At 38.4% G+C, this 27351-nt stretch overlaps 1 protein-coding gene across 1 annotated transcript in view; it reads left to right on the top strand.

Annotated features, from left to right (window-relative positions):
- HDAC9 (histone deacetylase 9) overlaps positions 1-27351 on the top strand; it is a gene marked incomplete at its 3' end in the record, with an annotated part of 402701 nt that overhangs the window by 118420 nt on the left and 256930 nt on the right. Inside the window, 1 exon segment of the mRNA XM_082754738.1 lies at positions 4743-4805. Within this exon segment, the coding sequence (XP_082610864.1) occupies positions 4743-4805 (63 nt within the window).

Raw genomic sequence — 27351 nt, forward strand, 5'->3', positions numbered from 1 at the left:
CTGCTCTGTGATAATAGTCTTCTGCTGTTCATTAATTTAGTTAATCCTCTAGCATAAGCTGTAGTAATTTATGCTGGATGCTTGGGTTTCACATGGTACTTATGATACCTAATGAACTGTGGCTGCAGAAACATCTGTTCTTTGCAATAGGTCTTTTTTTTATTATTATTATTTTTATCCTGGTAATTAGATGTACAAAATATAGTTAGGAGCTGTTTTGGTTGCAGAGAATAGAACTCAAAACTTCGGTACTGTAGTAGTCCAGATTTAGTATTACCTACACAAACTTAATTTAGCTCCCACTAGTTTATGCACTAGTTTCAAATTGGTGCATGGTATTATGTGGTGTTTTTTCACAGAAAGCTGGCCTGATGAAAAAGTGACTGAAGGAAGGTTGTATGGGACACCTGTAAGATTTGCAGTACCATAACTTAAGCATTTAACTAAAAACTCCATAGCATCTCTTTATTTAATTTGTATGTAATATTTATATGATACAATGAAGCAATCTGGCAGAAGAGTCTATGTAAGAATTCATTTACAGGTAAGAAAACTGCCAAAGTTGAAAGTATAGTATTAATATTAATGAAGGCTAAGCTTCAGAAGAACATGAGTGATAAATGGGATATGCTAAAAACAAACAGTAATATATTGTTTGCACTTAACAAGGAAAGTAGGAACAGAAAAGTGCTACTTAATTATTATGGTGCTGAGTTAATAATGCAGTAGAAATCTTAGCTCTTTCTAATTTGGGCACTTGATTTCTCAGTCTTAATGTTTCAGTAATGCTGTTTCCCAGTTTAATTTCCTTATATTTATTTGTTTTTAGCAACTCAGAAGGAAAACAAGAGAAACACATTGTGAACCCTCTGTAATGAGATCTTAGTGCTACTAACATACCTTATATTTTCCATAAAGTTGCTGATTGTATTTAGAGTCACCTCAGCAGTGCTAAATCATTTCAACAGTTTACTCTTACCTCTAGTGTCATTAAAGTTCTCCAAGTTTAGGAAATGTGTTTGAAAAAATAAGGAAGAAAAAAACCTCATGTTCCTGTATTAAAATGCCACCTTATAACATGCATAGCTTCAAAAAATAAAAACCAGGTTTTCTCCAGGCATGAAGCCTTTCTCCTTCCCCTGTGGGACTTTAAAGGAGCTATTTAAAACCATACGGTCATATAGTTAGGGACTGGGCTGACTCAGCAAAGTGTTTAACTACATGTTTAAATTCTATCGCAATCCATAGAATTTAAGCATGTGCTTAAATATTATGTTGAAAAGGCATGGATTTATGCAAGTGTTTTAAAGCTAAGCATGTACCAAAGTGATTTTCTGAAGAAGGCCCATAAGATCCCAAGCTGGAGGAACTGTAAATGCCCTACCTTTGGGATGACTGACATCATAATTAAAATATTTACATATATATATATTTATATGTAATCTCAAATATAAAACATGATGCAGTAGTCATTATGGTCTGTGAATTAGCTAGCAGCATAATTTATCTGTCATTTTAAAATATATATACCAAAATTAAGAATGCTTGCAGATAAACATCTGAATGTACATTTTCTACTCTTGAAAATAGTTTGCTTTTTTTTTTTTTTTTTTTTTTTTTAAATCAGTCAGAGCTGTGATTTCTATCTTAAAAAATGCAGCCACATATACAAGGACTTAAAAACACATATGGGTATCTAATACCGGGATCCCACACTCCAGAATTTTCTGTGTTATGACCTGTTTTTAACTTATTCCTGCAGTGTTTCCCTGTAATACGAGACTCAATTATTTTGAGGCATTGAATCACTAAACAGGGTCATGTTCTTGTTGGCTCAAGGGCATAAGCAATTCCATTTTTTTTTTATTTACTTCTGTCTATAAAAAGCTTTTTCTGTGTTAGGAAAGATTGCTGAAAGATTGGTGATTCCCCCTGCACCCTTGTTAGACATCTGCCCTGCACCATGCAAGTGCCTTGTATTTCCCACAAAACATTTTGATTTTTTTTCTCTCAAGATATAAATGAACATTTGCTTTTTCAGCTTTCTCAGTTCAGGTTATCCACTTCCTAACATTATTAGAGGCTGAAATGGCTCCAGCATCAATGGGGTTGCAGGGGTTTAAGCAGGTCTCCTGGAGCTTTGTGGGAGCAGCACCAAGACCTGGAACCCCTGGGGCACCATGGATGAAGCAGAGAGACCCAGCCTTTCTGGGGACCAACTGGAATCATCAATTACTGAGTAGTCTGAATCCCAGATAACTTTCTAGCACAGGCCCTGAGAGTGCTATGAGTATTACTTCAAGTGTTCGTGATACCAAGTTGTCAATATGACGTAATGCATGTGCTGCTCATCCTCTGGCTTGCACTGTAGCATCCTACCTGTGTTGATGCCCCTTTGCAGAGCTGGGTTTATGCTGTCAGCAGAGCTTTTCTGCTTCCACAGAAGTACTCCTCTCCTCTTTGCCTTTTGTCTGGGAGGAGTCTTCCTCTTTACAGAAAAAGGAAAAGTAAAGGAAAAGTACAGTAAAGGAAAGTAAAGTTCATGTGTGTATGTAGTAAGCTGGGTGAAGAGGAAAGATGAGGAGAGGGGGGTGTTGAGCAGTGCAAGGTGCTAACTTAAGGATCGCACAGGGAAAATCCCATTGTCAGCTGTTGCAGTCTCCATTTGTCCAAGGAACAGATCCCAGCCCTCAGCAGGTCTAGATTGTTTGGCACATGGAGTAAGAGAAGGTTTGGGATGAAGGGAGCAGCCTTGAGCTTCACAGCTCCCAGATGTCCTACATCTCCAAATATCATCTAGTGATGTCACAGTACCTTGCTATTGAAAATCTTTTCTTTGATAGAAGAATTGTGACAAGTTAAAAAAAAAAAAATATTGCCCTTCACTGCAATCTGTTTTGTTAGCTGAACAGCAGACAGCCAATTCTTGGCTGAAAGGCAGAACTGAGCTTCAGGTGTTATGCACTGTCCTTGCATCTTCAAGCACAGGTGCTTGGGGTAGTTCAGGATTTGGTGGATCTCTAGAAGTCTCCGAGACAACCTTTGCAATGGTTTCCTGATCCCAGTGAGTATTCACGTTCCTGTTGCCACCATCAGTTCCCCATGGCCAGGACAGGGAAAGGGACTCAGAATTTTTGGTATGTGTGTGGCCAGGAGTTGTATAGGTAGGTAGGGACAGGCGTTGGTCACCTGTGTAGCAAACAGCATATTGCAGAGCAGGATGCCAAGGAGGTAAAGTATCACTGGTAACAGTGAACTGAAACTTTCCTTACCTACATGTGGGTATATTAATCAGCAAAAAAGCTATGCAACTTTTGAAATGTCTTTATAAAAAATGAACTTAACAGAGCATGCGTGAAGCTTGCCAGGACATAGAGCAGCATGGTGCTTTGCTCTGATCTGTAGTCAGACGCTGCCATTCTGAAACCACATCGCCTCGTCAAACTGAGAGAGGCGCAGTACAAATTGCCTAACGCTGCTGAAGATAAACGCGAACCACATTTCAGTATGCCAGCAGAGCGCCGCACAGTAGGCAGGCATGTCGAATATGCCGTGCCACAACTGGTGCTGGACTATAAGCGCTGTACCAGGCGTGCTAAATATGGAAGCACTGCTTATAGCCGTGAGCAGCAGCCCAGCTGCCCCGTCACCATGGGCCTGTGCCTCCGGCCTGCCCAGCCCGCCGGCCGCCTGCAGGCCGCGGAGCCCGGGAAGCGGGCAGCAAAAATAGCACCACGGGATTGCTGTGCGTGGGCGCGGCAGAAACCACGCTGCGAGCAAGAGCTCCCAGCGTTGTTTTGGAAGCGATACAGAGGCCTTTTTTTCTTTTTCTTTTTTTTTTTTTTTTTCTTTTCTTCTTTTTGCTCGCTTCTCACCCAATGCTGCCAGGTGAGGGGAGGGTGGGGGGCGAGGAGCGCTGCCGACTGGGCGCTCTCCCACCCACCCTTGCTTTTTGTCACAGGAATAGGCTTGGCAGCAGGAAAGGGTTAATTATGCTTGAGGATGAGGGAGGATTGCAGTTTGAAAGACAGAGACTGGACAGCTGTGTTTGCTGTGGTATTTTTAAACGCATTAATGCAGGCTCCAATCACCCGGCCGCGCTTGACCTATTTTTGGCTCAGGCCAGCCATTGTTCTATTTCTGCTGCCGCTGGGCCACGCTGTTGTTGATTTGAATGCAAATGAGTTGTCACTGCCCCGGCCAACTCCACCAGCCGGGCCGAGGGGCGGCCGGGGGACAGAGGCACTCGTGACAGTGGGGTGACTAGAACTGAACCTGGTGGGGCCGGCAGCCCTGGAAACGTGCTCGTTGGGTGTGCTTTGCGAGAGGCTGCCTTCCCCCCCGCACACACACACACACACACACACGTACACACGCACACGAGAAAGCCTGAAGCACCGAGATATTTCTTCTGCATTTCTTCTTCCACCTGCTGTTGGCTTCCAGAGCACAAGTGCTCAAACTCAGGGGTGCACAGTCCAGCGTGTGCTTCCTGCCCTCTCGCAGCTGTGTAAAGTGGATTTTGTCTTTTCTCTCTTAGTAGATACTTGTACAAATGCTTACACATTGCTAATTACCGAAGTGTGCTGTCTGACAAGCCTGGCTGGAGGAGGTAGGACAGCAGAGGGTCGTGCCTGACGCCCCTGTACAAGTGCAGTGATGACTCTCTCATGTAGCTGAAGTGCAGACTGGTTGGAATATGCTGCAGACAATTTACGAGAGTGAATCATGTTTTTCCTCAGATGGGGTTTCTGGACGCGAACAGCTCTTGGCTCAGCAAAGAATGCACAGTATGATCAGCTCAGGTAAGAGACAGCTCAGTACCCCTGCCTCCCCTGCCCGCACCGTGGCTTACCGATAAAATACAGCCCGTCACAACAAGAAAACTCCCCTCCTATAAAGAGCTGACTTTATTTTTGTGGGCTTTATGTAAGTTGTTGTTAAATAATTATCTCTACCACGATATGTTAGATATCAGCTGCTGCTTTTGTGGGAGTTCACCTCTTTCAGTGTGCTGCTTTCCAGCAAGAACAAAATGCTAACAACTGAAATATAGTTGGGATTTCCTTTTTTGTTCAGTTTGTTTTGTTGTGTGACTGCAAAATGGGGCTTGTGGTATGGGCTTATTCAGAGAGAGGCTTCATCAGACAGACCGGATCAGGAGGCTGCAGTTAGAGCCCGTCACAGGCAATTCTCTTCATATGTGATTTTGTAAACAGGATTTCATCTTTTTGTGAGTTTCATTTTCTCAAGTTTACACACAAGGAGGTTTTTATATCAATCCTATTCTGCTTTCATTACAGGGTTACTTTAAAAGAATGCTAAAGCAGTCTCTTCCATATGCATGGCTTATTTTGTTACTTTAAAAATATTTTGGAACCTGACAATGGTAGTCAGAAGTAATGACTCACTGAAATGTAAATTGGATGTATTTTTAATGAAGGTATTTCAAAGCTGCTGTGATGGAAAATTGAACAATTCTTCATGTATTTGAAGCTGTCCCTTGATTTTCTAGTTTGTCTGTTAGCTGTGTTTGAGACCTGCAAGTGGTGCCTTGTAAATGAATTAATCCAGAAGAATTGTAGCCATTCAGATGAAACATAATTTTAGACAGTCTGAAAAAGTCAAAATTTCAGGTTACTTTTTCAACTTCTCTCTTTAACTCTATTACAGTTCTGTTCTCATTGGACTGAGGTACAATATTACCTGCTTTATATTTTTTCAGTAATAGGTTTTCCCACTTTGTTATTCATCAAGTTGTCTTTATAGAGTACCTGTAAGTAAACTGTAGTGTGAATTGTTTACAGGTACTTTAGTCTTAGTCTCTCTCCCTCTCTCTTTCCCTCTCTCTCTCTCTCTTTTTTTTTTTTTTTAATTATTTTTTTTTTTTTTTTTAACAAAACTTGTCAGTGCTTCCCACTTCTAAGCACAAATACAGTGTATACCACAGGTCTTTTCAGGTATTCCCTGTTTTGGTACACCTGTTGAGTCCATGTTTGTTTGTTTTTGGAAACAGTTTCTTTTCCTGCTTTACAGAAGAACTTGAACTTTTACTCATGTTTCTTTCTTACATGCAACTGAAGAGCAGGGTTACGGTTTCAGATATTAAAATAAATTGTGAGAGATTGTGTCAAATGGCAATATCTTTCCTCTTAGGAAAGAGTTAGATGTGTCTTAACCTTATAATTTGTGTTTTTCAATTCAGAAAGTCATAAAACCTCATAATAATGACAGGCTGAAGGAGCAAATGAGACATTGAAGAGGCATGAAGTGCATGTTAAAATAATGAGAGTACCTAAGGGGACTGGAGACTTCCAACTGGTAATGTTTAAGATTGGTGATTTTTCTCTTCATTTATAAAGCAGCTCGGTTGGTTTCTTTCTTTTCGGATCTCTCAGAGAATTTTCTATTTCTTTAACTTTTTAGAATAGATTTTGAACACTGATTGCAGTTTTTTTGTCAAGGACAGAAATCAGGTGAAAGAGTTGTTTACCAATATGATCAAGAAAACTCTAGCTAAGACAGTGCATAAAAGCAGAATGTTCTCTGAAAGTGTTATAGTTCTGCAAACTTCAGTGTTGATGTATTGTTCAAGAATCCTTGCTTTTCCTGAACAGCTCAGCAGGTGTCCAGTGCTTTTGTATTGATCACAGAGATTAGACTGACCACTTCCCCCTCCCTCCTGTTTTTTAAACACTATATATACTATGTCAAATTAAAGTTGTCTGTGTATCTGTTATCTGTGTGTACAAGTGAAAACCTGTTCTTTAATTTGACATAGTAAAAACTTTTTTTTTTTTTTGAAGCTCACTATAGTACCTTGTAACCACCTACTAATGTTTCTCGAGTAATAGCAATTTCCTCATCTGAGACATAAGAAAAGGAGGTAATTTACTGTAAGTTTTTCTGCTTTTCTACACTGGAGACAAGAATATCATGTAACATTTGATTTTCATCTGATATTACCTTAGGTCCATATAACGTATACATTTTCCTCTGTAGCACCGAGTAGGGCTTTTTTTTTTTTTTTTTTTTTTTTTTAATGTAGTCAAGAACATTATCAAGGTAAAATATGTTTAAATACATACTCTGTAAAACACAAAATATTCTACGGTGTTTCTATTGGCTTTTAAGATACACAGCTAGACCACAAGTAGTTGATGTTATGTACATAGTCTGCAGTTTAATTCATGTCACATGAAACCACAAAGTCTGGTGCTGCTGTCTGTTACCTTCAGTTCCTTTGAGTTCAGGGTCTTGCAGGATCAGGCCTGTTAACATTTTATGTATTGTGCCTGTGCTGTGTATAGGAGAGAAAAGATTATGCAGACTATAACAATGTGCTCTAGTGATTGGAGTAGCTAAAATCAGTCACCTTAATTTTGTCAATTTACTTTAAAGTTATCTTCACTTATATGCATTGCACGGATTAAAAAGTTGCACATATTTAAGAAAGATCACTGAACAGTTACAGCATGCACTCTTAATGTTCTTGAAGTCTTGGAACAAGCACAACTTAAGCTCTCAATGGATCTTTAGCTTTGCTAGTTTCCAGATGCAATGGGCATGTATTATTCAGCTCTAATTTTAAGTGGACTGGAGTCATCCCCAAAGAGGACAGATTCAATGGGCAGTGGATACATATTTGCAAAGCAAACTGTCTAAGGAATTTCTGACAATAGCAGGTGTAGGAAATACTTCTGTCATGTGAAAGCAGTTCTTCTGGTATTCCCTCAATTACTGCTTTGCCTGTCTGTCTCCATCCCTGCTTGTAAATCATACTATGAATGAGATGATCTGGATAGGTACCAATCAAAAGTCTAATTATGAATGGGGCAATCCAGATCGGCACTGACTCAAGAAGCTGTGTAATTTGCAGACACCTACACCTCACTGCAGAGAGCAGTTTCAGCTATCTTGAGAAGACTGAACTAGATTCTCCCATATGGTACTGTTGCTCTAAAATGCAGCAGTAAGTATGGTTCATTGTTATTTAAGAAAATGATGCTGATACATTCTTATTTAATACTGCAATTATTTTAGTTTCAAGATTAAAAAAAACAAAAACAAAAACAAAAAGATCTGGAGTCTTAAGTTTCTTATTTAGATGGTACCATTTAACTATGTTATTGCTTTTATTTTGCACAAAAAGTCTCAGCTTCCTTGTATGTGAAATACTGCAATGGTATCTAGCATTCAGCTGGCCTCTTATCCTACCACATGGATAAGAAACTGTAACCCCTTGAAAAAAAGCCTTTGGTGCAGCATAGTCCATGGCAAGAAGAATCACTCACGTGTGGCAAATAAATAACAAATACAGGACTGCATTAATCAGGTAGACTTCAGTTTTATGAAGAAGAGGAAACAACCTACCCAGCCATGGCATCTGTAGTTGTGTGACTTTAAGAAGCAATGCCAAGATTATTAACCTCTGGTGGTTAAGTATACCGTGCTGTTTTTTCCAAAGGGTAAGGTTGCTACATTTGCTTTACTAGCCATATTTTGACATATACCCTTGCACTGGCCTTCCTAAATTCTACCTCAGCTTTTATTGGATAAGGCATGCTCTGCTTCCTGCCCAAAGCAGCAGTGTTGAAAAATCAAGAGTTCAAGGAGATTTGGAGCTTAAAGCCTTGGCTTGTCACCGAATTGATGGGTGACCTGAACAAGTTACGTAATCCTGCTTACGTCAGCTTCCCCTTCTGTGAAGTAAGGAAAATAATACCTGTCAGGCTCAGGGATCTATAGAGCAAAACTGTTCTAAAGGGAATATAATAATTTGCAATGATTAATTTGATTGACTTAGTGTACCTACAGGCTTGCAAATTACCTGCGATTTTGCAAATGTAGTGAGTGAAAGTAGTTAGAGTATTTTATTCTCTGCACTGATCAGGAAATTCCAGCTGTGACTCTTGAATACAAATGACAGAATAGGTGCTACATGCATCATGTCATATGTGGGCTGACAGGTCCTTTTTAGATGTCTTCCCACAGTGAAATGTACAAAATTTATCTCATGTGGTATCTATGGTGTGGCTGCAAGACCATGCATACACCTTTGTATGTGTGCGTTTATATTGCTTTCAGGGAATATTTTATATTTGTTGTCCTGTTTTATTTTCTGTCCAAATAAAATTTTCATCTGTTCAACAGTTCCCGTCAAGAGATTGCAAAAAGCAAATTCCTATAAAGGCTTGCTCTGGTAGACATGAATAACTTGGAATATTTGCATATTTGAATCAGGTAATGAGAACTTTTACGGATTAAAAAAAAAATCTTATGCATGTGTTATTTCAGGCAATAACTCTTCAGAGCGAGTGAGAATAGCAGAGGATATGCAGATCTTTTACTTTGTGATTCTCTTCGGGGTAATGAAAAAACAGTGTGTGAAACAGCTCGGTTCAGGGAAGTTCTAGGCAGCAGCAGTTAAGAGAGACTGTTTTCAATGCCTCTCAAATATGCGAGGCAGGAAAGGAGCTAGTTCTTTATAGAAGCTTGAATATTTGAATTCTTCATTATAGAAGAGCATGGCTTAGCCTTAATTAATACTACGAGAAGAGCAATGCCAACCCACAGTCTTTTTGTAGTGACAGTCGTACTGACATGGGGTGTAGGCTTTGCTCCATCAGGTGCTGGACAAGACTTTGATTATCAATTCACTTGGAGAAGAGTGTGGTAAAATGGAATGAAGCTGCTTTTTCTGCTTTACAGTACTTGGAAAACGGTTGAATGCGAACCAATGTTGCTAACTTTGTGTGTTTTCTAACACTGTAGTGTTGCTTTTTTTCCCTCCTCCCCCTCTTTTCCCTTAAGTCCCAGCTTCTGGAATCAAGTGATGATTACCTGACAATCTTACTTTGCATTAGAAGATATATTTATAGATTGTGGAAAAGGACTAAAGCAAGAATTTCAAAGTACAAGAATTACAAGAATAGCAAGCTACAAATTCTGGAAAGTAAATAAAATTGTTCTGCAATTGTTTTTAAAACCTCTTTGAGCTTCTTTCCTTTCCTGATATCATTAAACTTTACATGAGATACAAAGGTTCACTAGCCCTGGCACTGGAACAGCAGCTCCCCTCTCTTGGTCTGTTGAGCTTAATCATTTTCTTGTGAAAGAGTTTTTTACGTTAGCTGTTTATTTTTTTAGCTGTTCAGCTTTCTTACATGTAGTTGTTTACACAGTGCTCAAAGGAACGTGGTTTCATCCAGTCTTTCCTTGTGTAAAATGGCTTATAAAAGCCATTTAGTTCATTAAGATTGGTTTTGGATATGAGGAACACTTGTAACTGCTCCTACTACCAGAGCTTTCATCAGACTTCTATTTCTGTATCAACTGCCCAGCCCCTTTTTTCTGCACAGTCTTTGCAGAGAAAGCAAGAGCTGTGAGAAAGCAGAGCACTGAGCTAGCTAGTCTGCAAACATTACTCACTCCTCCTGTGTGTATTTGCACATATGTGTATATGCAGGTTAATTTCAGGGTTTGGTGTAGAAGGTGGGCAAGGTTTCAGGTGTGATTGCACTTTAACCTTTCCCAAATACTGTGTTGTTGTTATACAGTGGGTACAATCCAAAATATAGGGAAACTAGCTGGCAGATATTATTGTTAAATGCATGAAAATCTAAAGTGCCCTGTTCAGTGGATCTCTTTAACAGCCTGACTCCTCTGGGTCAGTTATTCTTAGCCTAGTTATTTTCATCTTATGGCATTATAGGTCTAAGATTAGCCTGTTAGGCGTTATCATGCCATCTGAGTTACCTCCTAATATAACTGTACACCGGAATGATTATTTATAGACAGAGCATTCTGTCATTTTTGCTTTATTTCTGGTAGTTTAAATAAAGAAGAGCAACATTCAAGAAAAACCACAGATTCCTTCCTGCTGCCAAAACAACATGATAACTGCCTGCTAAGGGGCAAGGATATTGTTTCAAACGTGTGTGTGCAGCAGATGCAACATCCTTTTTATCTTCTCCACTTCATCTAAAAAAGAGGGACCTCGGGGTAGCACTCCTGTCTCCACTGGAGGAGGGAATGGGGTGCCAGCTCCATGCACCCAGCCACCAAGGGGACGGGCTTGTGGTCGGCGATGAGAACAAGGATATCCAGGATCTATTTTTAGGGACTGGCACTGTCAAGCTCCATGTTCAGCGTGAATATGTCACATACGCGCACAGCTCCTCCAAAATGGACCCTTCTCATTTTGTTACATAAAAGCAATGCCTGCTGTTTAATTAGCCTCCTAAATGCATTTCACAGAACTAACAGGAAGCTTCAGCAAATTGACACATTTTTAGCAAACCATTCTTCATGGCTGCTTCACAAACATATCTGCTTACTGGAAAACCTTAATCCTGAAGCAGGGCTGTCATTCAAAAGCGCAGTAAGGCACATTGTCCCCTCAGGACGTTCACTGGGATTTTTGTGTCTGTGTACGTTTAACTAGGAGACAGTTTTTGCTGACAGTTTGATAAAAAGCAACAAAAATAATAAAGTGGCAGATCTTCAGCTGGGTGTTGGTGCAGCCTCCGAGTGCAGTTGTTGCTCAGGAAGCTGGCAGTTAATCAAACAGTGAAATGTTAATGGATTATAATAAACTGATGAACTCCATCTTTTCTTCTGCACCTTTCTGCTCTAAACGAGCAGTGTGTTTCTACCTCTGTGCACATTCTGGGTATAATCAAAGTGCAGCTAATCCATCCTGTTTCAAAATGTCACTGGTGTCAGAAGGTTTGCAAAGGCAGTATGAGCCTTTTTGTGGTTGAATAGTGTGGTACTGGTTTAGCTCTCCCATTACATAATAAGCAACTTCTTAATTTTTTTTTTTCAGACTTGCAGTTCCATATGTAACTATAAAGGTACTTTGGCATTTAGTCTAATCAGCACATCTGTTTTATAAGTTTTGTGTCTCCTGGTTGTAAGCTCCTTTCTGCTTCTGGAGTGTACTAACATGACAAGAGCTCCAAGAATTCAAGCCCTTTGTTGATGAATGTGCTTGAAATGCAGGATGCTCTGTGCTAATGGTAACTCATTCCTTCTAGTAATGACACTGAGTGTCATCAAAGAGAGACGAGAGAAAGGGTGGAATGAATTCTTTTAAAATGCCAATTTTATTAATCATGTTTTTACAATCAGAGATTATTGTCCTATTTCGTGATCCCTGTGGTTGAAGGTATGTGTGCTGAGGGAGGGATAACAGCTATTCAATTTCTATGAAGCCCGGAATGGAATAAAGAGAAAGCTTAATGTTAATTTAATATTTTCCTCCCATTGTTCTGTTCTTAATCCAAATTTCCTTTTTCTGTCTTGGTGCCCAAGACCACCACCCTGTTGGCGTTGCAGAGTAACAATGTGAGGGGAAGCAGGGAACGCAGGCTGTTAGTTCTTCATCTTCTAGGGAGACTCTTTCTGGTGTTTGCCCCTCCTGTGCAACTGTGGTAAAATGTATTAGTGATGGCTTTTTATTTACCTGTTCACAACTCCCTTGTGGAGAACATAAGTTCTTAATTCTCTTGATCAACTCTCTTAGATCAATTTGCTTGATCTCTAAACCAACATCTTTATTGAAGAACATGTGTTTTTACCAAGCCTTCTCTTTTTTTTTTTTTTTTTTTCCTACAAACACAAAAGAGGTAACTCCTGGACTTTAAACTTTTTGATATTCTGATTTGAATCTGACATTGAAGTTATAAAATGCATAAAAGAATGTGCATCTGGCAGTCTCACCAAGAATCATGATATAAAATCCCTACTTTGTGGGGATTTATTGCTGAAATAAATAGTGGGAATGTTAGTATTTTTAGGCACAAAACATTGTAAGAAATAGCAGAAGGAAAATTATGAGTATGTGTGTTTATATGAGCATACCTGCTTTTACGTGTAGATATATCTTGTTAAAGGACTGTATAGAAATTCCATAGATGCTTTAAAATTCTCATCTTAAAAATCCTTGTACAGCAGCTGCTGAAATCTCATGGGACCTAAATTCACCTTGGGAGTCCAGTAGATGCTCGCCAGCCCATGCTGTGCATATGCTCAACAGCGTTCCAGGCTCAGAATACAGATCTCCTTGTTCCCACACACACTTCAGAAAGTTGGCATCCTTTTATTTGCTGTCACTGATTTTCCTGCAGGATCTGTTTCAGAAGAAGAGCAAAGTTTTGTTCTATCATTTCTTTGAAGAATTGATACTATTATCAATTATCATAGAAGGAGTTCTTGATTGCCTATGTTTCTTCAAGTTGTATGAGGGAAGGACTGGCAGAAAGGAAAGTGATTTGAAGGAAATATCAAAGAATGTTATAAATAGAGCAGCAGTGCAGAGATTGGCTATACAAGTACTTCCTATATTAAAATGCTGTTGTGAGGGAGGCTGGAGAATGAATGGAGATGTAAGGGAGCTATGTAGGAGGAAGAAATGAGGAAATGAGGGGAGAATGAAGCACTGAAGCACGTGCACTATCAATGAAACCAGTAGAAAGAAAAAAAAAAAGTTAAAAACAGTTAAGAAAACAATGAGCTTTAATAGAAATGAGAGACATTTCCATAAAACTGTTTTTTCCAGTTGTTAAAAACAACTTAAGAGCACTTTACTCTTGTATGTAGGCACGCAGTAGGCTGGTATTCAGGGATTTTCCAAACCATCATAAAGACTATTCTTCAGGGTTTTTTTTTTGGTCTGAGAATAAGTAAATTGTTTGGGAGAGGGAGAGATGTGGGACACTGAATCTGTTTATGCACATGCTACAAATTCTGCTCCATCTCACCATCCTAGATCCCCCCCCCCCAAATATAGCTCAGCTTTTCTAGAGAACCTGCAGAGCAATCTCACCAGAGCTTTTGCAATAAATCACCATTGTAGGCAGATTTCTGAGTTTTGTGCTATTTTATTTTATTTTATTTTATTTTTTTTGTTTTACCCTCTCATGCAATTCACACAGAATGATAATGGGGCAGCTGGAGAATTTACTAGGGAAAGAAGGGAAATTACAAATGACCACATCAAAGGGCTATAGGCGAAGAAATAAGCAAGGAATACTAATGTAACTGAATTAAGTGACAATGATGCTGTGAATGAAGGATGCTAATACCGACACAACTATTTTGTTCAGAAAATATATGGTTAGAAATAGGAATATTATTTGAAAAAAAAATTACCTTTAGGCTATACTTCTAAACACTTGTGTAAGAGAGAATGCCTCTCTCCTGTCACTGATAGGCATATACAATTACATAAGATGTACATAGGCTTACCACCATTCTTACTCCTTCCTCCATCACTGGAAACATTTAGACATATGGCTATAGTAAAATTTGACAAAAAAATTAGGAACTCTTGAGTTCCACAGGTTATTTCATGTGAGCTCAAATGAGTGCCTCAGGCAGTGCTTTGCCTCACCCAGCACACCTAGCAGCCCACAGGAGGGGGACTTGCACCCCACAGACATTGTAAGCTGTTTGCCATTCTCCAGCTGCAGGTGTCCAGAGGTCTTCAGCAGCAACATGTAGTCCCAAAGACTTGAGGAACTCCTTCTGAAGGTCCCACTTCTGTTATTCCCTCGAGGAATTACTGCTGTTGGTTTTATTCTGGCAGTGACTGGTAGCTAGGGAGTCTGCTTGTCTGTGAGGAAGGAGAAGGCCATCCTTGGGGCTGGAGGGGCCATGGGGGGAGGAAGGAGGGCAGAACAGTCTCGATCAACTTCATCTATACTTCCATGTGAAACTGCTGTCTCAGAAGTCTTCAGTGTTTGGAAAATAAGCCCCTCGCTCCTCTCAACATTTAAAGGACAGGGGCTAACATTTCACGCCCAATTAACACCTTGTTAAACTCTGGTTAACTACATAGCACTTTGTCATTGAGTGGAATGTATGTTAATGCTGTCCCTGTGAAGCAGCTGGTAATTACATCTACTCATCTATAGGGCACATTTCATATGTTAGCATGAAAGGAAAATGCCCTGCATTGCTAAGAATTAAGTAGAAAATGACATCTGTGCTGACTTGAGCAACCTGCACCAAGATGGAGTTTTATGGAGGCCATCTGCATCCCCAAACTGCATCAGCTCGGCTGCAGTGCCATGTAAACAGCTTTCTCCAGGAAAGCCTACATGGCATGCAATTTCTGCTTCACTCTCTTTTTTACTCCTCTCTCTGAGGAGAAAATATTTTGCCAGACATTCTCCATCCATAATCCTCCCTATCCTCCCTTATTTTTGTAACCCAAGAATGCTCCAGTATGCACTTATCCTTCCAAGACAACCTGGAAATCAGTAGAATTCAAGCTATGGGAGGAAAATTTGCCTTCTTTTGATGCTGTTACCTGGTTGCTGCATACTTGGCATTCGATACCAGGATCTCTGTAAACCAAAACCATACCATATCTCTAACTGATGGTGACGTTCTAGCAAACTTAGTACAAAAGAACCTTATAATTGTTGCAGTTCTTACTGTTCATTTCTTACTGAGTATAATTTCGGGTTTGATGCACAGTTAGGTTCTCAGGCCTGGCACTGGGCTGTCTATAGCCCAGCTGTACCATGCATCTTTTGGATCAGAATTCTTCAAAATGGTTGTGATCTTCACAGTCACACACAAAGCACACGATCTGAAAGCAGAGGGAGGTTTCATTGCTGTTGCTGTGAAGGTCTGTGTCCCTGAATTGGGGACAGCCACAAATTGTGTTGCAGGTGGGACAGAATTTTAACCCAGAAATATTGCTTACTAACATTTATGTAAGAGATAATGTGCTGTGGTCAGCTGACAGAACTTGGCATTAGAATTGATTGTCCAAAGTACCAGTAGAGAGTAGAAAATTCAGCTTTCCTTATAGATCACGTTTTCAGATGTTTGAACTTCAAGATTATGGATACAATTATAAAGTCTACCCAGAAGACAGTAGCTGCTTTTTGCAAAAGAAAAAGGCTGTATAGATTAATTTTACATTTCTTCACTAAGTCTACTTTGGCATTATATAACCCTTACTTGCACTCCCCAGAAGGCCCATAGTTATGCAAATATTCTCATTTATAATATGGTTTTCCTGTTTCAATACAGATGGATGGATGCTAAAGTGGATATAAATAGTATGTGTTCCATGCAAAAAGAAAAAAGCATTGAAGTGCAAATCGGACTCTTTCTTCTTAGGGAAGTCTTTCCAAGCTCTTAATCATCTTAAATCCAATTAGCCTTTTCCTGTTTCTGACATGGCTCCCTTTGAGATAGGATAGCCAAACTGGAATATTCCTGATGACAAATCCTCATTGAGGAATATGAAAACTTACTTTTATCCTACTTTCTGTGCTTCCTATTTTCAGTTTTGAGTGTTGATTTACAGTGACTGCATGTTGTCACCCAGCTGTCTACAATGACAACCGTCTGTTTTTAAGGTTATATTAAGGTTAATAAAGCAGTTCTAAGGTATATTCCACTCATTCCTCCCAAAAGAAATTGCTGTGCACATCCAAAAAAAAAAAAAAAAATGAACTCCTTTATTTTGTTTCCCACTCACAAAGTTTTATTAGGACCTCTGGCATTCCTCAGGGCCTTCCATGAAGTATCCTAAAGAGATTTGTTTCATCTGCAGGTTTAACCCAATCAATCTTTTTTCCATTATTCTTCTTTCCAGACCTCTATTGAAAAAAAAAAAATACTGTAACCTCACTGCACTATCAACCTTCTCCTAATTCAAACAGAATATTTATTTTCCCTCTGATTTTTATCTTTAAAACTGGTTCTGATCAGTGATCGAATTCTTGTAACTTTGTGCAAGGCCCAGCACAAACTCCTGTGAGGCACCTTGTTAAGGACATCCTGAAAGTCCAGTTCAGTCTGTGGAACAGATCCTTGCCTTGTACAAAGTGTCACAGTCCCACTGAAGACCAGGCCCTTTTTTAGTCCCCATTTTGTTAACCCTTTGAAAGAATTTGTTTTGCTTTCTTGTCTCAAAATATGCATGCAATTAAAATTCAAAGCTCATAACTGCATCCTACAAAGTCAGTTTGCATCAGTCTTGATTTGTTCCCTAAATGCCTGTGAGATTAAAATTTAAACAAAAATTGGCTCAGCTGTTGCTGTTAACAGAGGATATAGTTTCTGAAAGAGCATATGGGGAAAGAATATCCCTTTCCCTTTCCCTTTCTTCTTTTTAAACATTACTCTTGTTTGGCTAAAATAATTCTTGCTAGATCTTTTGTGAGATTAATCAGTAAGCTCAGACAAAACGTTTAGAAATTTTAAATTTAAAACAACTTGTTTTAAAAATATCAAGAGATGAAAGCAATTACAATAGCATATGCATTTCAACCTGGCTAACGTGTTCACAATTATAGTGGTATAAGGAGATCGTATTTACAATGAACGCAATGCATTTGTTTCACCACTTATTTGCAATACTGTGTCTAGTTGTGGTCCAGAAAGTTTAAAATCAAGAAAAAGTATAAAGATTACAAATCTCATACAAATACCAGAGGATAAAACATATGAGGAGGGATTAAGGGAGCTATATTTATAGTCTATAACAGAGGGAGCTCGAGGGACATGGGCACAGGCTATAAATAACTTCAAGGTAACAATATAAATGAAGGAAGGGAATTATTTGTTCTCAAAAGATGGTAAAATGTGGAATAATAGCCTGAAGCGAAGAATAGAAAAGTTTAGGTTAGATGTTAGAACTTTTTTCTAGCAGTAAGAGCTGTTGAGAGCAGAGACATAAATAACTAAGGTAGGAGGCTGAAGTGGTACCTAAAGCACCAACTACAGCTATTTGGCTACAGATTAAAATTGCTTGTAGATGGAGTCGTGTTACAAAATTCACAGGATTATACTTAGTGATGCAAACATATTTTTTTCTTACCTGTTATGTTTTATAACACCCAGATTTCATGGAATGTATTAATTTCCCATGAAGACAGCACGTATACATCATTCATTCTAAGATTATTGTGCAGCTTTAACCAGATAAAGGGTAAAAAATACCACTATTAGTCAAGTATAGCTGATCAGTCATAACCTCATTTCATAGTGGGATTAGAAAATGATGTTATTTTAATCCAAATCGTGGTCATCTGCTATTATTTGTTCTAGTAAGAAGAAAGAAGTCCTTCTCTATTCAGTCCCCAGATGGGGTGGTAGCTTTTGAATCTTACATGTTGATATCAGAAAACTGGCGGTGTGCTGCGCACTGCTGATTTCACTAGAATGAAAAGACTTCCGTAAGTGGAATGCTGGCCTGCTTTAAATTGAACCCTAATACATATGGCCATGAGAGAAGGAAAAGGAGAGAGAACTGATGCAGGTCAGCTCTTCGTTGGTGTGGCAGCCACCCCAGCTGTGGACCTCTCTGGACAATAGCAGTTCCAGTACAGGTCATCACAGTACGTGCTCTGCATTGTTCATTCTTTAACTCAGTGTCCGTGGAGCTTCCTAATTCTGGAAACTTCACTTTGCAATTTAAAATTGCACCACTCCATCTGATCCACGGATAAGGGCCTGGAAGACCACAGGGTTCTTTCAAGAAGTGGTGTATGATACATCATTTGGGTGTTGAGACAGAGGGAGGAATCACCTGAGAAAAGGTAGAAAACTGTAGAGAGATGTTTGGATGTTTACAAACAACATACCACTTACTTGATCATTCAGTAGATGAATGACTTTTCAAGTATTCTTGTACTTCTTAGGGGTCATGAAAGCAGACAAAATGTTGCATTATGCCAATGTGAATGTTACAGCATGGAAGCAATACAACTGTGTTGTCTTGCCTTGTCTAATGTGTAATTCATTTCTCAGTGGCAGTTTTGAGGAACTTTCTTTTGGCTTTAGTTGTAGTAATCTATATCCATAATAAATATGTTTTAGTTAACATTGACCAGATCATGTAGAACTGTTTGTGTTGTGTTGCTTCAAGGACTGTATGTCTATTTATTTAGGGAAAGGAACATAATTAATGTTCATTTCTGCCCAAGATTTCATGCTCAGTAGCTTTACACACTCAAGCTGTTAGCCCCATCACAACTTTCCACTGCTGTTAAGTCAGGCAGGATCTGCCCTTGAATTAGAGGCTTTTGGACACACCTGAGCCTGAGATTTCTAACTAGCAGTGGATTGGATCCACTGTTCAATAGCTCAGAGCATAGGCCTTTAATCTCTCAGCCATTTTCACCATGTTTAGTTAATACTTAGTTCTTTTGCTTACTCTTTTTTCTATGTGCCCTAGCTGTAAGTTTTCTCAGCTTTTAAAAATCTCTGTCTTAATGAAATAGTTGATAATATTATATCATGTGGGTAATAGAGAAAAAATGAAATAAAATACTGTATAGTGAAAGGCAACAGGGGTAGGAATTTGATTTCATACTTGCCACCTCTTTTTTCATCCGTTCTTGGCTGCACTCTCAAAAGCACATTTTCTATTCTGTCAGATGGCAACACTGGAAGAGTATCTTTTTCCACTCAGTGGCCACTCTTTGGAAAAGGAGTACCCCACATGGTGGGCAGGACTGGTGATGTGCTGTTACATAGACTGGATACCTCTGCCCCCCCTGGGTTTGAGATAAGCTCTTAGAAGACTGCTGGTTGTAGCTTTGAAAATCAGCAGTAACTGCCTATCATCCCTGGCTACCTCCTGGAGTAATTTGCCTCATTTCACTCCACTGTCTTCAAATCTTACATCTTGGTGTCAAAATATTGACAATTTTCTGGGTACTGCTAATTTCACTCAGATGAAACAAATGCAGTTTGGGAAAGCTCCAGCCTTTAGGAGATTTGACTGCTAGGAAATGCGAGTTCTGTTTTAATTTATGTAAACTTCATGTATAGAGCTGTATGCTTGCATCCTATATAAAGCACAGCATTTCGTATTCTTTCTTTCTTCACAGGGCTCACCACAATCTTTTCCTCTGTCACTTCTTCATCTGTTTTCTTCTAAGCTGGGAAGGTTGTGTCTCATGTGCTATAGAAGAGCTTTCTCATGTTTCTTTTTGGAATGACCCATATAGTATATAGCAAAGTTTACTGATGTCTGTTCTTGGGATTCCCTGAATTGTGACTTTACATTAGCAGAGAAAGATGAAGATGGTAAACATCCTAGTGGCTATGCAGTGGTCCAGATACACACAAATGTACTTCTCCTATCACTGAGGAAATAAGATGAAGATGTTTATAATCTGGCTTGGGATTCTTTGGTTTGGAGGATGTCATACACGTGTAAAGTTTATTTATGTTAGGTATGAGGTGTCTATGCATTAAAAGAGAAAAGAAAACCTTGGGGCATGCTGGAAATTCAAATTTGCTAAATTTAATTTTAAAAAGTAACTGTTTATTTCCCAAGGATATTAATATGGTACTTGCATGTTTACTATGACTTTTCAGATCAAAGAATAAAAAAAAATAAATCTGCAGCCCATCAAATTTTCAGTAAGTGAAAATGGATTAAGATGAGAAGTTGGCATGCATAGTGGCATATCTCAGTGCTTAATGTTTGTTTTATTTTGAATGAGCTGTCCATAAATATTTTAATGTGTTCATCTGCCAGGAGGCATCTGCCTTACACTGTAAAAGTCCTTATCACTTTGTTTATTCATTTCACCTTCTTGACTGATAATATCCTTTTTTCATATTGACCTTTCCCAAAGTTAAAGAAGAGGGAGTCAAATTTTTTCTTTAATTTTCTTTCTATTGGTATTTTTCCCATATTCTTTTTCTATTCATGCAAAGCTACAGAGTTAATTGTAACACCTTTGTGAAGCTTGGACGCTGCTTTGGTACAATGAAACCCATCCTTGTAGGGGGAAAATTGCTAGCTAAGAAAATCTAAAGAGTTTAAAAAAGCGTGTATAATTTGGAAAACAAAACTAACAAATAAACAGAAGTCCTGCTTGCATTTTGCCTATCTGCATAGTTTGTAGAATTCATTCATACTGGATGATTTGCAATCACAAAATAGAAATAGCTCCCAGTTATGCTGATAACAGTCACTTTCAGCATTCTAGCAGACTCATTTAGGACATGTTTGCTTGCTTGATATGATATACAGAAAGACTATCTGTCCAGTAGTTGAGGATGAGTTCCTGTCCACTTCATTTTGTGACTGTCTCTAAATGATGAAGGATGTTGATCAATTATTCACAGGGATATGAATAGATATCTAACTGGTCAAAAATCTAAAAAAAATGATTGTGTTTCCAAAATTAATGCTTAGGTTATGGCCGCTGGCTGCTGGTCAAGCCTGGGATTAAATTACCATCTTTTTTCAATTGTCTGTCTTTATCTACAGAAAAATATTCAGGAAAAAGTTACCCTCTGATTCAAAATTTCATTTGCTTGAACGTAGGCCAAAAGCAAATGTGCATGTGTGAAGGTTTATGTACTTCTCCTAACTTGAAAAGGAAAGTATAAAATTTAATATTATTCTTACTTATTCTAGAAAGAACAAAATCACATGGGGATGTTTTTTCAGTCTTTCAGGAAATATTTTATCTGTAGAACTGAGACCTCAGGGCTGGCATGCATGGCTGAGCCTGGAGCCTGTGCTCCATATTCTTACGCATTTCTTTTGGCACCTATGTCTACACTGCAGCTATTTCTGCTTGAGAAGTAAGGAAATTAGATAGGCGGTTAGGCTAAGCTGAGCTCCCTGCTGCTGAAGTTACCTTGCTACAGGTAAGCAGTGAAGTAAATGAAAGGTTTGTCCCTGTTTTATTACTACACTGTGGTCATGCCATTGGGAAGAACTCCAGGCTCATTGTAGGGTAAGAGCCGTAGTTTATTCTTTATTTTTTTGGGAGTGTGCAAATAAATTCTGGATAAATAAAGTTATGAATAAAATAGTTATGCCTAGTTAGCACTACATGTTTAGAGACCCTTTCAATTCTTCATCAATCTGAAATGGTATGTATTATATATAGACTCACTCCACAAGGCTTTTGCATAGAAAACCTTTGGTTGACTGATTCTGAAAATGTCTGGTCAAGAAAAGATCCCCTTAAAGAATTAGGTTAAATTAAAAGACTGTATAAAGAGTTTGTATTGATTACATGCTAAGAATGATTACAATACTATAATAAAATGATGAAGTCATATACTTTCTGCTCTCATTGAAAACGACACCAGATCTTTGCTCGAACAGAAAGCAGAAGTCCCAAGTACTGAGAACTTCTTCCTTAAATGAGTCTTGATCTCAGTTATAACTCAAAATGGAACAGATTTTGTAAGATCTGCTATACATGCAATCAGTTCAACAGCAACTTTCAGCAATTTGGTGTATGTTGTTTTAGATACTATATTAACACAAATTCCATAGAAATCTGTTTGTAACCTGTAGGAGTAATAACATATGTAAAGTTCAAAATAATATAAATTTATTCATAATTATTATTTTTTTTCAAATGATTTTTTCTAGTGGCATTGCTGACTTGGTTGGATGTTCATTGTCATCTTAAACTGGTTTCGATCTTTGAAAGGGCTTTGTAGAAATAACACTCCTTTAACCAGAAGCATATATTTTGAGGAAGTACCTCTGTATGGAGAAGAAAATAATTTCTAGTTTCATGGTTACAAAGAACTTGTAGGTGAATGAATTTAATTCCTTAGGATACAAGTTTATATGAGGTCTTAAAATGGATGGATGAACTGTCAGTTACCTGGAATTATATTGCCTGAACTTTTCAACAGCCAAGGGAAAATGCATTTTGGGACAGCAAGGTGGCAAGATTACCATACGCCATGTATTACATCTGTTACACTTTATTTTTAGCCATCTGTTAACAGGAAAGTACTGATAAGTCTTTCCTTTCAGCATCAATTTCATTCTTACAGTTGAGTTTATCAGTGTATTGTTGTTGTTTTTTTTTGTTTGTTTGTTTGTTTTTGTGAATGAAAAAACACATTTTTTATTAGAACAGAATAGTTATTGTACTTGTGGTCAAAAATGATGAGATTTACTTGTAAACAGCCTTTGAGATTTTCGGACTAGTGTGATTTGCTACTAACATTTATTAGAATGTTTATTAGAACATTTATTTTTTTTTAGTTTTGAATGAAATGAAATATTTGTGAGACTTTTAAAGGTGCCGTTCTGCTGTCTGCTAAAATGTGGCTGTCCCTCACCCATTATTTTTGGCAAAAATGTTTCAAGCATTTTTGAAGAAGGAGTTAGACAAAAATGAATTATCTGGCCTTCAAAAATTCCATCAGTATTCTGGAGTAAAAGATTCTGGTATTCTCTGGGCTTTAAATCAAACTTGGCATGTTTGTGGCCAAAATGCAACTTTGTGAAAATCTATTATTGATGGCTGTATGTAAATTGTAGAAGTTTTGCTATCATGTTGCTGATAAAATGTCAAGATATTCTGTCTCCAATTAGCATGTTGTGTTGTCCTTTTTAGCAGTCTTGTTATTCATCACCAGGCAATGGAAAGCAGCCCTGATCCAATCACAGGCACCTGAACAAAGGCAGGAGCCTGGGGTACCTTGAGTCCACTCTACTTCAATCACAAAACATGGTAGGGAGTAGATTCTGATGAAAGACCAGTTGGAAACTGAAAGCATAAGGGAGAAAAGGTGAGAAAAGCAAACTGTGAATGGGGTGAAACAACTGGTCAGCCAAGGAAACTAGCTCTGGTTGAGGACTCAACTACTTGAGAAGCCAGGGCATAGTGGGAAGTGGGGGGGGACTGAATGAGTGATGATAGAAGCAGCAGCAGGAGGTAAGACTGAGGTGCTAAACAGTGAATGGAGAACCCAAGAAGGGACAACAGTGCAAGAAGCCAGTAGGAATAAGGACCACGTAATTACATCAATATTTTTCCTGTTGGACCTCTGCCTTACTTACGTTCAGAGTGAATGAAAGATAAAAGTGTTGCTATAACTTCATTTTTTCATGCCTGACAACAGGAGTTACTAAATTCACTACATGTGTATCCTATTCAGCATGCAAAATTTATTAATTTCTTCATGAGGTCACTTTTTGCAACTCTCCTTAAGTTTTCATATATTCACATGGCACCTTTTTTGTGAAATGTGGGGGATTGTTGTTGCTGTGTTATGGATGGGAACCAGAGTGTACAAAATACCAAGTGTTCATGAATACTTGGTGCCCTCTTTAAACAGGTAAGGGCCTGAGGTTTCAACATGCTTACATTGTGTAGTACTGTTATTTAAGGCAGAACAGGAGATCTTAATGCAGTATGAGTAGAATTCTATTACCATAGTTAATATAAAAAATGACTCTTCATCTTTAAAAAAACAAACGCTTATGTGAGGCAAAAAATGATTTATCTTTATATAGGGTGAAGTGAGCTTCACTACAAGCAAGGAACAATTAGCTGAGCTTTCTGCTCTGCTTCATCAAAATGTTATATATGGTTTCTGGGAGTTTTAACATTTTCTTTCAATGTATCATTGCTTTGAATTTTGCTAAAGCCTGTTTGGGTAAGAATTGTTGAGAGTAAGCAACTGATACAAAACAAGTGCATAGGATAATATTTCTAAGAAATACTATCAGTTCTTGTTGAACTGTTTTTGTTTCCAGTGGCTTTTCTACAACATGCAAGCCATTATTTTGTTGGTTCACTCGTAACGATTTCAGAAAAATCACGGAAACAAGTATTATCCCTCTTTATTCATTAACATGTTTTCTATTGTTTTGGATTAATTCTCGGTATATTATTAAAATATTTATGGATATGTTTCCTTTGGTTCCATAATTAGCTGGCAATAGCAGTAAAAGCACTCAAAAAGTGTTTTTCCAGGTATTAAACATTGCAGAATTGAGAACTAAGGGTCTGGCGGAATTAAGCCACTTGTTCAGGTAGTTATAAATCATATAATTGTTCTGGGGAACACCTAGAGGTTATATAAAGTAAAGAAAACACTTACTATGATTTTTCCATTTGGGAAACGCTTTCTACTTTCATCACAATTTCTTTGAAGCTATGTAATGACCATAGGCTTGTTCCAAACCCACTGCCTCAGGATAACAGGGTCCTGTCCTGTCCTTTCCTGTGTTTTTGAGGTGACCATGGTATCACAAGAACCCTGAAACTACCAGCATTCCAGCCTCTTAATAGCACTTTGTGTTGCCTTCTTAAGTTAGGGCGGCAGCTTAAGTATAATATCTCTCCAGCTGACTCCAATAACCTGAAGAGAGCTGTAATGAACAGGGTAATTCTGATGTGGTATGGATGAGGAAGGAAGGAAAGGAGAAAGAGGAAGCTGAAATGTTCTCCTGGGAATCTGTTGATGAAAACTTCCAAACAGTCATGAGAAAATGATTTACTGTCAGCCTCTCTCCAGTTAATCAGCATGGTTTTGGATGCAGATTTGATTGTGTCCTAAACCATACCAGGTTCATGTTGCTAATAGTCAGGAAAACAGAGGAACAGTGGTTCACTATCGGTACTGACAGGCAGAAGAATGTTTGTGTTCTTTAGTAAATTAATTAGCAGCTGCCTGCATTCTAAAGAGAAAATATAGTTACTGTTTGCACTTCTTATTTGGAATGCCTAATTAATGGAAATTGGCCCCTCTTGAGATCTTCCTCTTACACTGTGCAGTCATTTTTATAGCGTTAGTTTCTAGCGAGGGAGGGTGGAGGAACTTTGAATGCTTCAGTGCTCCTGTAAAACATGCTGAGGTGACATTTTGCTGCTAATCTTTCACTGAGCTGCATGGTGAGGTTAGGCTTTCAGGCAGCCAGAATGTACGTTTAGTCTTGCATGTGTAAGTGTTACTTTATTAAGGAGAGGTAAGGGTAAAGACAGACACATCAACATTTTGTTTAGCTGTTTCTTTTGAACTACTGTTCTGTCTCCATGCTTTCTGTTTAGGAAGCAGAATGACCAATTTTTTCATTACCTTCAGTACTTATCTTCTCATGCAGAACATTGAAGCTTTGGGCTTATACACGGTTTACCTGGAGGCAGGAATGTACCCATTTGAATGAGCTTGAGTCAGTGAAAACTCAATGAAGTGTTTGCTATTGGTAATGCTCATGTCAGGGACTGCCGATTCCATTTGCTTTCTAGCAGTACTTTCTCTGTTGTGGTCACTGTTCAGAGCTGCTTCACTTTCTGAATTAAAACAAACCATGCAGTGAAGTTCCTTGATTAAATTCACCCCTCTCAATTCTGTGCTCAACTACTAAAAGCGTTAACCAAATTAAGTGAAATAAGGCCTCTGGTTAACTAAATATATCATTTGCTGATATGTGAATGAGCTTTGACTCTACTTGATCATCCCTGAAACATTTGCATTGGCATAGGGATTCCCATAATATGAGTGAGATAAGAATTGCTATTCTAGATAACAATTCTGGAATCTGTACTATATGTAATCATATTTCTAAATTAGACATGCAGATAAGCAATTTTGCAGTCCATGTACTGAAGTGTCCTCCTGACACTTGGACTACCTTTTGAAGGTTATCTCATAGCCTTATATAGGTCAGCTTCATTTATGAAGCATGCTACACTTCTAAAGCAAAGTTTTCATATGGATTTAGATCCCTTTTTGTAAGCTGGAGTTGGAATCATTCAAGATTTGTGGAATCCGTTCATATCTTTATACCTGGGCTCATTAGATGTAATATTTTTCATTTTGTAAGTTTATGATTTATGTAGTTTTAAAGAAAGTATTGGAACTGAGAACGCTGATTTGAATTCATAATGTGAACTACAGTTGTGATTTCTTATAGTGCCTACAGCTTCTGAGCTCCAAAGGAAGGGGAAGGGATACAGAGAGCAAGGAGCTCTATTTTTCTGTTTTCCCTCTCTTTCATGTTCAGGTAGCTCCCACTAGGGACATATTCTAGTTTTTAGTCTAAAGCTTTATGAATAGGCAACATTGTATTAATAGTAATAACAACAATAATAACTGCAACAACAGTAATAGTGATAAATAATAAATTTCAGCTATGTTCCTTCACCCAGTGGTAATAAGCCGTAGATGTGAAAGCGAGATAGAAAGGCAAAAAGCATATTTGGATTCCCGCTGGGAAGTCTTGTTCCAGAACAGCATTTTATTCCTGGAGCAGTGAGTAGTTCCTTCGTTAGCATGAGTTCCTTTTTGTGTACTTTTAATACACAGTGCAGAACAGAAAGAGATTATGAACGACATCAAGGATACGTATATAAAACAAGAATTTGGAGACAGATTTTACAACATGGGGGAAAAGGGCAGGGAAATAATGAAAAAGGGGAAGCAGAGAGAAGAAAATTGCAGAAAGTAGTGGGTGTAGATGGAAGTAACTTGTTAATACTATGACCAACTTCAGGCTCTTCTGGTGGTGGTGAGAAGTCAGCAGAAAGAGGAATGATATTTTATTGAGTTGCAAATAGCATACTGACAACAAAGAGTTAATTA

This window comes from Aythya marila (genome assembly GCF_965140915.1).
Source record: "Aythya marila genome assembly, chromosome: 2".
NCBI lineage: Eukaryota > Metazoa > Chordata > Aves > Anseriformes > Anatidae > Aythya > Aythya marila.